Here is a 14,266-nt window from a genome sequence, read left to right on the forward strand (position 1 = left end):
GGAAGTATAAAACAACAGGTATAAACTTTGCAACAGCTCCAAGCAATAGGTACAACTTTCGCCAGAGAGTCTGGGACAGCACACCTCACAGACCAACACAGAATAAACTATAGCTGGCATAGGTAGAAGGATTCCACCAGAATAAATAGGAGGAATCAGATGTGATAGATCTCCCCACATCAAGTGATTAAAGGAGCAAGCAGACCAGCAGAGATTAACTCTTGCTAGCCTGCCTATGATTCAGCACACAGCAGGTCGATCCCAAACACCAGAGAAACCATCGGGCGAAGTGTCAGAATCTGCAATCTGAACACAGCTCAATGTCTCCATGACAGTCAACGAAGATTGTCCAAAACTCCTTGTGATAGTATGTCAATGTAATTTGGGCACTGTATAGCAGTAATGTGATGAATGTTTTTGTTTTTTTACATTATGGCACTGTTGAGCACATTGCTGGTATTTTTGTGATATACGATGTTTGGTAGTTGTTGTAGCTCTGTATTACATTTTCACTGGATGAATAACCTTTTTTGGCCACTTAATGTCATTGGTATTATTTTTCTGAGCTAATACTTCCCACATAAGAAGCAAGAGAGTGGAATGTCCTGCTCCGACGCCTCCATGTTTGTTGATCCACACTTGTTCATTTTCTGTACAACATTCTGGAATCTGAATGTGGTTGTTGTGATTGAACATTCCTTGTTTGCTTTTGTGATCCCTATCAGTAATGCTGGTTGTAGGCACTCACCAGTGACTAAAATGTATCTACTTCCCTGTGCTTCTCATAATATGGCGCATTCTTCTCCTGCATAGTTAACTCCTGCTAAGTTCTTTTTACTCTCTCTGTCGCTTGCAGTGTCTTGCGAGAACAGTGGATCCGAGCTAAATATGAGCGCAAACAGTTTATGAAAAATGAAGGTGCTGATGGTTCACCTGATAGCAAAGAAACAGGTGAGCATTTATTTTGGACTGTGGCATAACATTACAGCATTGTCAAAGAGCTTTTCTCCACAGTTAAAGTCCACATATCATTTTAGATTATTTTTATTTTTTAAGTTGTCATATGTATGTACAGTGTGTCAGGCAAAGCACCAATGCCAGTAATTTTATGCCTCGTATCTGGCATAGATCTGTTGCTTTTTTCTGACCCTCGCTCTAGTTTCGTTGCAGACCAGGAACTATGATATCTTCCATGCACATCACAAAGAGAATAGATCCTGTTTGTCTATATAGCACACCATCAGCATCAGGGCCTTCACAGAAAGTCAAGACTAGCAATCTGCCACTCCGGGCAAATGCCTGCTGGGCTGTAGCACCAAACTACAAAGTGGGCTGTCGGCCCTTTAAACTTTCACTTGCTTCGCACTGTGAGTGCGCACATTTGGGTATACACACACTCACTGCCCCGCCACATCGCTGTCACTACCAGGGCCAGGACATCTTGTGGGCTGAGGTCGATCTCTCCTTTTCCATTCTAACTGGTAACAAGATGGATTCTGCTCCTCTGTGCACTTGATGCTACAGCCTTTCATTTTCCCCCATCTCAGGGCCCTGGGTGACAACCAATATGTAACCTATTTATTGTATTAAGCAGCCTCAGTGTGTCCTATAAAATATATATACAGCAGTCACGGCCATCTATAATGTATATACAGCAGTCACAGCTCCTATAATATATACAGCATCTCTTTATGTGCTGTGCATATGTCTCCTGTCCTGTATACATAGTGGAATTATCAATATCTGCTCTTATGTATGTGTATATACATACAGTATGTACAGTATATATATATTTATTTACACAGTTGAAACCAGAAGTTTCCATCCACTATCTAAAAAGACACTTCTACATGTTTTCCCACCGCTCTCTATACAGACACATCTGTATGTTTTTCCCTCCGCTCTCTATATAGAGAGATCTGCATGTTTTTTTCACCATCTGACATGAAATCAGAATAAACCTTTCCTGTTTTAGATCAATAAGGAACCAAAATTATTTATATTTGCCAAATGCCAGAATAATGAGAGAGGGAAAGTATTTTAAAGCATTTTTATTACTTTCTGCAAAATCAAAAGTTTACATACTGTACATTTCATTAGTATTTGGTACCATTGCCCTTAAACTATATGACTTAGGTCAAACGTTTTAGATCGCCTTCCACACACTTCTCACAATAGTTGGTAGGAATTTGAGCCCATTCCTCCTGACAGAACTGGTGTAACTGAGCCATGTTTGTAGGTCATCTTGCATCTTGCTCGCACCTTCCTTTTCAGCTTTGCACATAATTTTTAATAGGATTGCGATCAGGGTTTTGTGATGGCCACTCCAAAACATTGACTTTGATATCCTTAAGCTACTTTGTAACCAGTTGGCAGTATGCTTTGGGTCATTGTCCATTTGGAAGACCTATTTTCGCCAAAGCTTTAAGTTCCTGGTTGATGTCTTGAAATGTTGCTTCAGTATTGCCACAAAATGTTCTTTCCTCATGATGCTATCTATTTTGTGAAGTGCACCAGTCCCTCCTGAAGCAAAATAACCCCACAACGTGATGCTGCCGCCCCCGTGTGACACAGTTGGGATGGTGTTATTAGGAGTCAAAGCTTCTCCCTTTTTCCTCCAAAAGTAACGATGGTCATTATGGCCAAACAGTTCAATTTTAGTTTTGTCTGACCACAGGACATGTCTCCAAAAAGTAAGGTCTTTATTCCTGTGTGCATTTGCAAACATTAATCTGGCTTTTTTGTATTTCTTTTGGAGTAATGGCTTCTTCCTGGCAGAGTGGCATTTCAGACCATGTGTTGATACAGTACTCGGTTCACTCTGTATAATGACACAATTTTACCAGCTTCCACCAGCATCTTCACAAGTTCCTTTGCTGTTGTTCTTGGGTTGATATGCACATGACTGAACAAAGCACGTTCATCTCTAGTACACAGAACCCGTCTCCTTCCTTAGCGGTATGATGGCTGGACATTCTCATCTTGTTTGTACTTGTATATAATTGTTTATACAGATGAACGAGGCACCTTCAGGTATCTGGAAATTGCACCTAAGGATGAACCAGACTTGTGCTAGTCCACAATTCTTTTCCTGAGATCTTTTGACTTTCCCAGTGTGTTTTAGTTGTGCATTACAATACATCCACAGAAGTGTCTCTAATTAACTCAAATGTTGCTTATAAATCTATAGAAGCTTCCAAAGACATGACATCATCATATGGGATGTCCCATATTGTTTAAAGGCATAAAAGTGTATGTACACTTTTGACTTTGCAGAAAATAATAAAAATGCCTTGAAACATTGTCTCTCATTATTTTGGCATTTGGCAAATATAGATAATTTTTGTAATTCAAATTGACCTAAAACGGAAAAGGTTTATTATTCTGATTATGAATAATGACTGTATTGTTTTTCCTTTCTTTTTTTGTGTGTTTTGTTAATTTTCATATTATTTTTGTATATATGTATATCTCTTGTTACATTTATTTTTTGATGTTGTATATTGGCATTGTACAGTTTTCTCATTAAACCCCTGATTTATGGGCCAAACAGGACATGAGATAAAACTCTGAGTCTATGTGTTATACCGATGCAATGAATAAGGACACAAAGTTTGAAACATGTCTGCTGCTAGCATTTATTTTTCTCTGTTTTTTACCTGGTGTCATACAATTTTTTTCATGCGATGCTTTTAATGGTTTTGGATTAAAGGTGTAAGGTTGCACCCAGCAACCTGGGGGTTCACCTCGCTTGTAGCGGTGTGAGGTAACTTCAGCAACACATCTACAGTCTCTTTATAAAAATTCCAGCAGTTTATTTAAAACACTCCCAGCATAAACTGCTCTTAAACATAAACAACCCACGTACCGTGGGCATCCAGTCTATTACAAGTCCATAGTGGAAGTTTAGCAACTTTCCCCACTCTCTGGAACCTGCCAGCATACACCTCTAGCCGAGGTTCCTTCCAGCACCCAGGTCCCTCCACTCTGCAGACCCCTGTCTGTCTCTCCTCCAGGAGTGGTTCAGGCCTGCAGCCTGGCTACACTAACCTCAGGCTCAATTCCAGAACCCTGTTTTCAACCTCCACACAGGCTGATACATCCAGAGCTCCCTGCTCTGCTCTCACACTCTGCAGAACACACACTGAGTCTCCTAAATCAGACTGGACACACCCACAGGTGGAGGTCGGTGATTCTCCAGACCTGCACAGCACACAGGCATTATTAAAGGGAACCTGACCCTTATATGCAGAAACAAACCTTTGTGGAACTACATTTCCCATAGCAACCTCTTCAGTTTAATATCACAGCGACCTTCTCCACTCCATTTCTTTTTTTATTTTTTTTTTTAAATTGTGAAAAGTTTATTCAGAGGGTCATTTATTATTCAACCCCTCAATCCACCAGAATTCTGTTTGGTTCCACTAAAGTATTAAGAAGTATTTCAGGCACAAAGAACAATGAGCTTCACATGTTTGGATTAATTATCTCTTTTTCAAGCCTTTTCTGACAAATTAAGACCCTCCCCAAACTTGTGAACAGCACTCATACTTGGTCAACATGGGAAAAACAAAGGAGCATTCCAAGGCCATCAGAGACAAGATCGTGGAGGGTCACAAGGCTGGCAAGGGGTACAAAACCCTTTCCAAGGAGTTGGGCCTACCTGTCTCCACTGTTGGGAGCATCATCCGAAAGTGGAAGGCTTATGGAACTACTGTTAGCCTTCCACGGCCTGGACAGCCTTTGAAAGTTTCCACCCGTGCCGAGGCCAGGCTTGTCCGAAGAGTCAAGGCTAACCCAAGGACAACAAGGAAGGAGCTCCGGGAAGATCTCATGGCAGTGGGGACATTGGTTTCAGTCAATACCATAAGTAACGTACTCCACCGCAATGGTCCCCGTTCCAGACGAGCCCGTAAGGTACCTTTACTTTCAAAGCGTCATGTCAAGGCTCGTCTACAGTTTGCTCATGATCACTTGGAGGACTCTGAGACAGACTGGTTCAAGGTTCTCTGGTCTGATGAGACCAAGATCGAGATCTTTGGTGCCAACCACACACGTGACGTTTGGAGACTGGATGGCACTGCATACGACCCCAAGAATACCATCCCTACAGTCAAGCATGGTGGTGGCAGCATCATGCTGTGGGTCTGTTTCTCAGCCAAGGGGCCTGGCCATCTGGTCCGCATCCATGGGAAGATGGATAGCACGGCCTACCTGGAGATTTTGGCCAAGAACCTCCGCTCCTCCATCAAGGATCTTAAGATGGGTCGTCATTTCATCTTCCAACAAGACAACGACCCAAAGCACACAGCCAAGAAAACCAAGGCCTGGTTCAAGAGGGAAAAAATCAAGGTGTTGCAGTGGCCTAGTCAGTCTCCTGACCTTAACCCAATTGAAAACTTGTGGAAGGAGCTCAAGATTAAAGTCCACATGAGACACCCAAAGAACCTAGATAACTTGGAGAAGATCTGCATGGAGGAGTGGGCCAAGATAACTCCAGAGACCTGTGCCGGCCTGATCAGGTCTTATAAAAGACGATTATTAGCTGTAATTGCAAACAAGGGTTATTCCACAAAATATTAAACCTAGGGGTTGAATAATAATTGACCCACACTTTTATGTTGAAAATTTATTAAAAATTTAACTGAGCAACATAACTTGTTGGTTTGTAAGATTTATGCATCTGTTAATAAATCCTGCTCTTGTTTGAAGTTTGCAGGCCCTAACTTATTTGCATCTTATCAAACCTGCTAAATCTGCAGGGGGTTGAATACTACTTGTAGGCACTGTATGCTAACAAGTTTGCATTTACTGTGCTTTACGAAAAATAATGTAATTCTGGGAATAACCCCTTAATAAAATGTTTTAGGTAGGGGTTACATGGTGACTTTGGGTCTTACATGGCCAACGTTTGCTAGGTGTCACTTGCTACATCACAGCACAATACAAGGGAATGGACCTAATGCCTGAGGAAAGTAGTTTGGACAGTAGATGACAGAAGAAATATTCTTCATTACAGGAGTGAAGGAAGGAACCTTATTCAAGCGAGGAAGAGATAATGGACAGTATTTAGCAAGAAAGTTTGTCCTGACAGAGTTGGATGGAACCTTAAAATATTTCATAAAGTCAGATGTAAGTATGAATAAAAACAGAATAATCAGAATTAGAGATTAGACGAATTTAACTCCTGCTGTTGTTTTTGAAAAAGCTGGATCAGTAGTTTATTAGTTTCCTTGTTAGGTCTGCTGCTGCAACTGCATAAGGCTTGGACCAAATGCTTAAAGGGAAGGTGTTGTCCAAAATAAAAAATGTCAATAACTGAAAAAATGTAAAGTGTTAATGTTTTGTTACATATTAATATTTGTTTTTAATTGAGCAAAATATATATATAAAAAAAAAAGTTTGATATTTTCCACTTTTAAACATTAGGGGGAGCAGCTGCTGAAATCCTACTGTAGAGCTACTGTAGAACTAGCTCACATTACAGCTGCAGCAAAAGTGGGTGGAGTCTGCTTTCCTGTGTGTGATGTCACACTTCCCCTCCCAATCTGAGTGTTTAAGATAAGGGAAGATGAAGTTTAGGATCACAATGCAGAGTTATTTTGTTGGTGACCGCAAAGGGATCCTAATATATCTAAAGTGTCACTAAGGCCAGCTGCATAGTGCTCCACACATAGCGCTCTGCACGTCCCGTACCAGCAATGCTCTGCTGCACGCCCGCTTGCAATGCTCTGCTGCATGCACACTGTGAGCTCCACAAAGATGGTGGAGATCTCCTCCCACTGCTGTGATCTGGACAGCCAATGGGGGCATGTCCAGCTCACAGCAGAAGTGGTCTCTGTGTTAGAGAATAGGGTCGTGGTCTGACAACTGACTGTTATGCACATGGGCCACCGTACTTGAGGTGAGCAACTGTCATTACTTACAGCAAATCCAACATGGCAGCCCCCAGTGCTTCAGTAAAACTAGAATGAAATAAAAACCAAATAAACAGTGAATTTAATTTTGTATTAAAAAAATACTTGATTTCATAATCACAATTATTAATACTAAAATAAAAAAAGTGACACCTTACCTTTATCAATCTCCTCCATGCTTCCAAACTGTGTTTACAATGCTGTACTCAGGTCATTCAGTCTTTAGATTGCAATCACCTGTGCTCTTTGGGATTTCATGCCCGCATCCAAACACCAATATAGGGATTCGCGCTCAGCAGTAGGCAGTGTTCACACAGGCAGTGGATTCTTGTGTCAAAACAATGACATGTTTACCTCCACAGATTGCCCAGCACCAAAAAACAAAACCATAAACACAAAATCTCTAGCCTTGTCCAGGCACTAACTAAACTAAACAGACCCTGGCTACTCATACACAGCTGAGCTAGTCCCAGTTTGGCCAAACAAAATGGCTATTGTCCATAGAAACCTCTGATACTTACAGTTTGATGCACACGGCCCTGTGCAGACCCCTTTTAGAGAGATTCCGGTTTGTCTGTCCCCAGCTCCAACATAATCCACTCTACTCAGCTTTCCCCAGCTGACTGACAGTCAAGGTTAACATTTGTCCTGGTCCTTAGTAGAGATGAGCGAACCGGTCCCGGTTTGGCTCGAGGCGGTTCGCCGAACGGGGGGTCTGGCTCGAGTTCGGCTCGTCGAACGTTCGACGAACCGAACTCGAGCCCATAGGAAACAATGGCAGGCAATCACAAACACAGTAAAACACCTAGAAAACACCCTCAAAGGTGTCCAAAAGGTGACAAACAACTCACAACACAACACAAACACATGGGAAAGTGACAAGGACATGTACTCATGCGAAAACAAAACAGCTGGACAAGGAAAAAGAGGAGGACACACAGATATAGGCATGGCACGCCCTTCTAAAGTCATGTAAAACACCGCAAGGTGACTCCAAGCGGAGTCTCCCTTTTTTCCAAAAATTGGGCCCCACACACCCACCCCTTCAGTGGCAGCAGTTGTGCCCCAGTTGTACACTTCACAGCTAGATTTGCATCAAGCACATTCAAAAATACGCCATTCTTATCCGTCCCCAGGATGACACCGGGGTAGGTAGCAAAGTCTTTCCTGATCCCAGCTCTGTTCATCTTGGCTTCTTTTAAAAACACAGCAAGCAAGGGTTACTCCAAGCGGAGTCTCCCTTTTTTCCAAAAATTGGGCCACACAGACACCCACCCCATCAGTGGCAGCACTTGGGCCCTAGTTGCAAACAGGATGTTTTGATTTGCATCAAGCACATTCAAAAATACGCTATTCTTAACCGTCCCCAGGATGACACCGGGGTAGGTAGCAAAGTCTTTCCTGATCCCAGCTCTGTTCATCTTGGCTTCTTTTAAAAACACAGCAAGCAAGGGTTACTCCAAGCGGAGTCTCCCTTTTTTCCAAAAATTGGGCCACACAGACACCCACCCCATCAGTGGCAGCACTTGGGCCCTAGTTGCAAACAGGATGTTTTGATTTGCATCAAGCACATTCAAAAATACGCTATTCTTAGCCGTCCACAGGATGACACCGGGGTAGGTAGCAAAGTCTTTCCTGATCCCAGCTCTGTTCATCTTGGCTTCTTTTAAAAACACAGCAAGCAAGGGTTACTCCAAGCGGAGTCTCCCTTTTTTCCAAAAATTGGGCCACACAGACACCCACCACATCAGTGGCAGCACTTGGGCCCTAGTTGCAAACAGGATGTTTTGATTTGCATCAAGCACATTCAAAAATACGCTATTCTTAGCCGTCCCCAGGATGACACCGGGGTAGGTAGCAAAGTCTTTGCTGACCCATGACTTGTTCATCTTGGCTTCTTTTAAAAACAATGTAAGCAAGGGTTACTCCAAGCGGAGTCTCCCTTTTTTCCAAAAATTGGGCCACACAGACACCCACCCCATCAGTGGCAGCACTTGGGCCCTAGTTGCAAACAGGATGTTTTGATTTGCATCAAGCACATTCAAAAATACGCCATTCTTATCCGTCCCCAGGATGACACCGGGGTAGGTAGCAAAGTCTTTCCTGATCCCAGCTCTGTTCATCTTGGCTTCTTTTAAAAACACAGCAAGCAAGGGTTACTCCAAGCGGAGTCTCCCTTTTTTCCAAAAATTGGGCCACACAGACACCCACCCCATCAGTGGCAGCACTTGGGCCCTAGTTGCAAACAGGATGTTTTGATTTGCATCAAGCACATTCAAAAATACGCTATTCTTAGCCGTCCCCAGGATGACACTGGGGTAGGTAGCAAAGTCTTTGCTGACCCATGACTTGTTCATCTTGGCTTCTTTTAAAAACAATGTAAGCAAGGGTTACTCCAAGCGGAGTCTCCCCTTTTTTCCAAAAATTGGGCCCCACACACACCCACCCATTCAGTGGCAGCAGTTGTGCCCCAGTTGTACACTTCACAGCTAGATTTGCATCAAGCACATTCAAAAATACGCCATTCTTATCCGTCCCCAGGATGACACCGGGGTAGGTAGCAAAGTCTTTCCTGATCCCAGCTCTGTTCATCTTGGCTTCTTTTAAAAACACAGCAAGCAAGGGTTACTCCAAGCGGAGTCTCCCTTTTTTCCAAAAATTGGGCCACACAGACACCCACCCCATCAGTGGCAGCACTTGGGCCCTAGTTGCAAACAGGATGTTTTGATTTGCATCAAGCACATTCAAAAATACGCTATTCTTAGCCGTCCCCAGGATGACACTGGGGTAGGTAGCAAAGTCTTTGCTGACCCATGACTTGTTCATCTTGGCTTCTTTTAAAAACAATGTAAGCAAGGGTTACTCCAAGCGGAGTCTCCCCTTTTTTCCAAAAATTGGGCCCCACACACACCCACCCATTCAGTGGCAGCAGTTGTGCCCCAGTTGTACACTTCACAGCTAGATTTGCATCAAGCACATTCAAAAATACGCCATTCTTATCCGTCCCCAGGATGACACCGGGGTAGGTAGCAAAGTCTTTCCTGATCCCAGCTCTGTTCATCTTGGCTTCTTTTAAAAACACAGCAAGCAAGGGTTACTCCAAGCGGAGTCTCCCTTTTTTCCAAAAATTGGGCCACACAGACACCCACCACATCAGTGGCAGCACTTGGGCCCTAGTTGCAAACAGGATGTTTTGATTTGCATCAAGCACATTCAAAAATACGCTATTCTTAGCCGTCCTCAGGATGACACCGGGGTAGGTAGCAAAGTCTTTGCTGACCCATGACTTGTTCATCTTGGCTTCTTTTAAAAACAATGTAAGCAAGGGTTACTCCAAGCGGAGTCTCCCTTTTTTCCAAAAATTGGGCCACACAGACACCCACCCCATCAGTGGCAGCACTTGGGCCCTAGTTGCAAACAGGATGTTTTGATTTGCATCAAGCACATTCAAAAATACGCCATTCTTATCCGTCCCCAGGATGACACCGGGGTAGGTAGCAAAGTCTTTCCTGATCCCAGCTCTGTTCATCTTGGCTTCTTTTAAAAACACAGCAAGCAAGGGTTACTCCAAGCGGAGTCTCCCTTTTTTCCAAAAATTGGGCCACACAGACACCCACCCCATCAGTGGCAGCACTTGGGCCCTAGTTGCAAACAGGATGTTTTGATTTGCATCAAGCACATTCAAAAATACGCTATTCTTAGCCGTCCCCAGGATGACACTGGGGTAGGTAGCAAAGTCTTTGCTGACCCATGACTTGTTCATCTTGGCTTCTTTTAAAAACAATGTAAGCAAGGGTTACTCCAAGCGGAGTCTCCCCTTTTTTCCAAAAATTGGGCCCCACACACACCCACCCATTCAGTGGCAGCAGTTGTGCCCCAGTTGTACACTTCACAGCTAGATTTGCATCAAGCACATTCAAAAATACGCCATTCTTATCCGTCCCCAGGATGACACCGGGGTAGGTAGCAAAGTCTTTCCTGATCCCAGCTCTGTTCATCTTGGCTTCTTTTAAAAACACAGCAAGCAAGGGTTACTCCAAGCGGAGTCTCCCTTTTTTCCAAAAATTGGGCCACACAGACACCCACCCCATCAGTGGCAGCACTTGGGCCCTAGTTGCAAACAGGATGTTTTGATTTGCATCAAGCACATTCAAAAATACGCTATTCTTAGCCGTCCCCAGGATGACACTGGGGTAGGTAGCAAAGTCTTTGCTGACCCATGACTTGTTCATCTTGGCTTCTTTTAAAAACAATGTAAGCAAGGGTTACTCCAAGCGGAGTCTCCCCTTTTTTCCAAAAATTGGGCCCCACACACACCCACCCATTCAGTGGCAGCAGTTGTGCCCCAGTTGTACACTTCACAGCTAGATTTGCATCAAGCACATTCAAAAATACGCCATTCTTATCCGTCCCCAGGATGACACCGGGGTAGGTAGCAAAGTCTTTCCTGATCCCAGCTCTGTTCATCTTGGCTTCTTTTAAAAACACAGCAAGCAAGGGTTACTCCAAGCGGAGTCTCCCTTTTTTCCAAAAATTGGGCCACACAGACACCCACCACATCAGTGGCAGCACTTGGGCCCTAGTTGCAAACAGGATGTTTTGATTTGCATCAAGCACATTCAAAAATACGCTATTCTTAGCCGTCCCCAGGATGACACCGGGGTAGGTAGCAAAGTCTTTGCTGACCCATGACTTGTTCATCTTGGCTTCTTTTAAAAACAATGTAAGCAAGGGTTACTCCAAGCGGAGTCTCCCTTTTTTCCAAAAATTGGGCCACACAGACACCCACCCCATCAGTGGCAGCACTTGGGCCCTAGTTGCAAACAGGATGTTTTGATTTGCATCAAGCACATTCAAAAATACGCTATTCTTAACCGTCCCCAGGATGACACCGGGGTAGGTAGCAAAGTCTTTGCTGACCCATGACTTGTTCATCTTGGCTTCTTTTAAAAACACAGCAAGCAAGGGTTACTCCAAGCGGAGTCTCCCTTTTTTCCAAAAATTGGGCCACACAGACACCCACCCCATCAGTGGCAGCACTTGGGCCCTAGTTGCAAACAGGATGTTTTGATTTGCATCAAGCACATTCCAAATCCACAAGCATTTACTCTCCCCAGGATGACACAGGGGTAGTAAATTCCTTCTGGATCCATGACTTGTTCATTTTGATGAACGTCAGTCTGTCCACATTGTCACTGGACAGACGCGTGCGCTTATCTGTCAGCACACACCCAGCAGCACTGAATACACGTTCAGAGACAACGCTGGCAGCTGGACACGACAAAATCTCCAAGGCGTAAGTTGCGAGCTCTGGCCATTTTTGTAGGTTTGAAGCCCAAAAGGAGCAAGGCTCCAGTTGCACAGTCATGGCATCGATGTTCATTTGGAGATACTCCTGTATCATCCTCTCCAGCCGTTGACTATGTGTCAGACTTGTTGTCTCTGGTGGCCTTGCAAAAGAGGGTCTAAAAAAATTATGAAAAGATTCCATAAAATTGCTGTTACCGGCACCAGAAAAGGTCCTACTGGTACGGGTAGACTGTTGAAGATGACGAGACCGTCCCATGTTTGTCAAGTTACAACTGGGAGATTCACTCCCTGCACCTGCACGGTTGTTTGGTGGAAAAGCCGAGCTAAGATCTAGTAACAGCTTCTGCTGATACTCCTGCATACGTGCGTCCCTTTCTATGGCTGGAATTATGTCACAAAATTTGGACTTGTACCGGGGATCTAATAGTGTGGCAATCCAGTAGTCATCATCACTTCTAATTTTGACAATACGACTGTCATGTTGGAGGTAGTGCAACAAAAAGGCACTCATGTGTCTTGCGCAGCCATGCGGACCAAGTCCATGCTGTGTTTGTGGCATAGAGGTGCTACCCGTTCTTTCTTCCTCTGACATCTGACCCCAACCTCTTTCAACTGAAATTTGACCAAGGTCTCCCTCATCCGCTGAGTCTTCCATGTCCATGGACAGTTCGTCCTCCATTTCTTCATGTTCTCCTGCACCTTGCTCAACATTTCGCCTGCTACTATGCGCCCTTGTCGATCCCTGTCCCCCATGGTCCCATGCCTGCTGCGTTGGTGATGATGAACGTCTGGACCTTCGTGATGTTGTTGTCCCTTGCGCATATGAATCCTCCTGTAGTTCCTCCCCTTCATGTTGTCCCACCCCCTGACTCCGAATAGTGTTTAGCGTGTGCTCCAGCATGTAAATGACTGGAATCGTCATGCTGATAATGGCATTGTCAGAGCTAAACATATTCGTCGCCATGTCGAAACTGTGCAGAAGGGTGCATAGGTCCTTGATCTGAGACCACTCCATCAGGGTGATCTGCCCCACCTCTGCATCTCGTTGGCCCAGGCTATACGTCATGACGTATTGCACCAGGGCTCTGCGGTGCTGCCACAGTCGCTGTAACATGTGGAGAGTTGAATTCCAGCGTGTCGCCACATCGCATTTCAGGCGATGAACCGGCAGGCCGAAAGACTTCTGGAGCGATGCAAGTCGCTCTGCTGCGGCGCTTGAACGGCGGAAGTGAGCTGACAGTTTTCGTGCCCTGTTCAGAAGGCCATCTAGGCCGGGATAGTGTGTTAAAAATTGCTGCACGACAAGGTTCAACACGTGAGCCATACAAGGTACGTGTGTCACCTTGCCCAGGCGAAGTGCCGCACCCAGGTTTGCAGCATTGTCGCACACGGCCTTACCAGGCTGCAGTTTGAGTGGAGACAACCATTTATTAAACTCGGACCGCAAAGCTGACCACAACTCCTCAGCTGTGTGACTCTTATTACCAAGACATGTCAAGCTAAAGACCGCCTGATGCCGTTGCGCTCTGCTGCCAGCATAGTAATGAGGGGTGCGTGATTCCTTCTGCGCAGTGAGAACGCTGGTGGCCTGACCAGGCAGGCTTGGGGCGGAGGTGGAGGACCCAGATGAGGTGGAGGATGCAGAAGCAGTGGCGGAACTTGGACAGACAGAGGATTGACACACAAGTCGTGGGGACGGCAAGACTTGTGCAGCAGACCCTTCACCATCTATCACCATAGTTACCCAGTGCCCAGTCAGCGACATGTAACGTCCCTGTCCATGCTTACTGGTCCAAGTATCGGTGGTGAAATGCACCCGTTCACACACAGAGTTTCTCAAGGAAGCGGTGATGTTGTGTGCGACATGCTGGTGTAGCGCGGGCACACCTTTCTTAGAGAAGTAGTGGCGACTAGGCATCTGGTACTGGGGCACAGCGACAGACATAAGGTCTCTAAAATCCTGTGTGTCCACTAGGCGGAAAGGCAGCATTTCGGTAGCCAACAGCTTACAGAGGGATAGAGTCAACCTCTTAGCTTTG

At 44.8% G+C, this 14,266-nt stretch overlaps 1 protein-coding gene across 1 annotated transcript in view; it reads left to right on the forward strand.

The window, feature by feature from the left end:
- LOC142249880 (arf-GAP with dual PH domain-containing protein 1-like) overlaps positions 1-14,266 on the forward strand; it is a 78,415-nt gene that overhangs the window by 33,519 nt on the left and 30,630 nt on the right. Inside the window, exons 4-5 of the mRNA XM_075321842.1 lie at positions 857-951; positions 6,020-6,132. Coding sequence (XP_075177957.1) covers positions 857-951; positions 6,020-6,132 — 208 coding nt within the window. The remainder of the gene's footprint in view (positions 1-856; positions 952-6,019; positions 6,133-14,266) is intronic.

The sequence above is a fragment of the Anomaloglossus baeobatrachus genome, chromosome 8, assembly GCF_048569485.1.
Source record: "Anomaloglossus baeobatrachus isolate aAnoBae1 chromosome 8, aAnoBae1.hap1, whole genome shotgun sequence".
Taxonomy (NCBI): Eukaryota; Metazoa; Chordata; class Amphibia; order Anura; family Aromobatidae; genus Anomaloglossus; species Anomaloglossus baeobatrachus.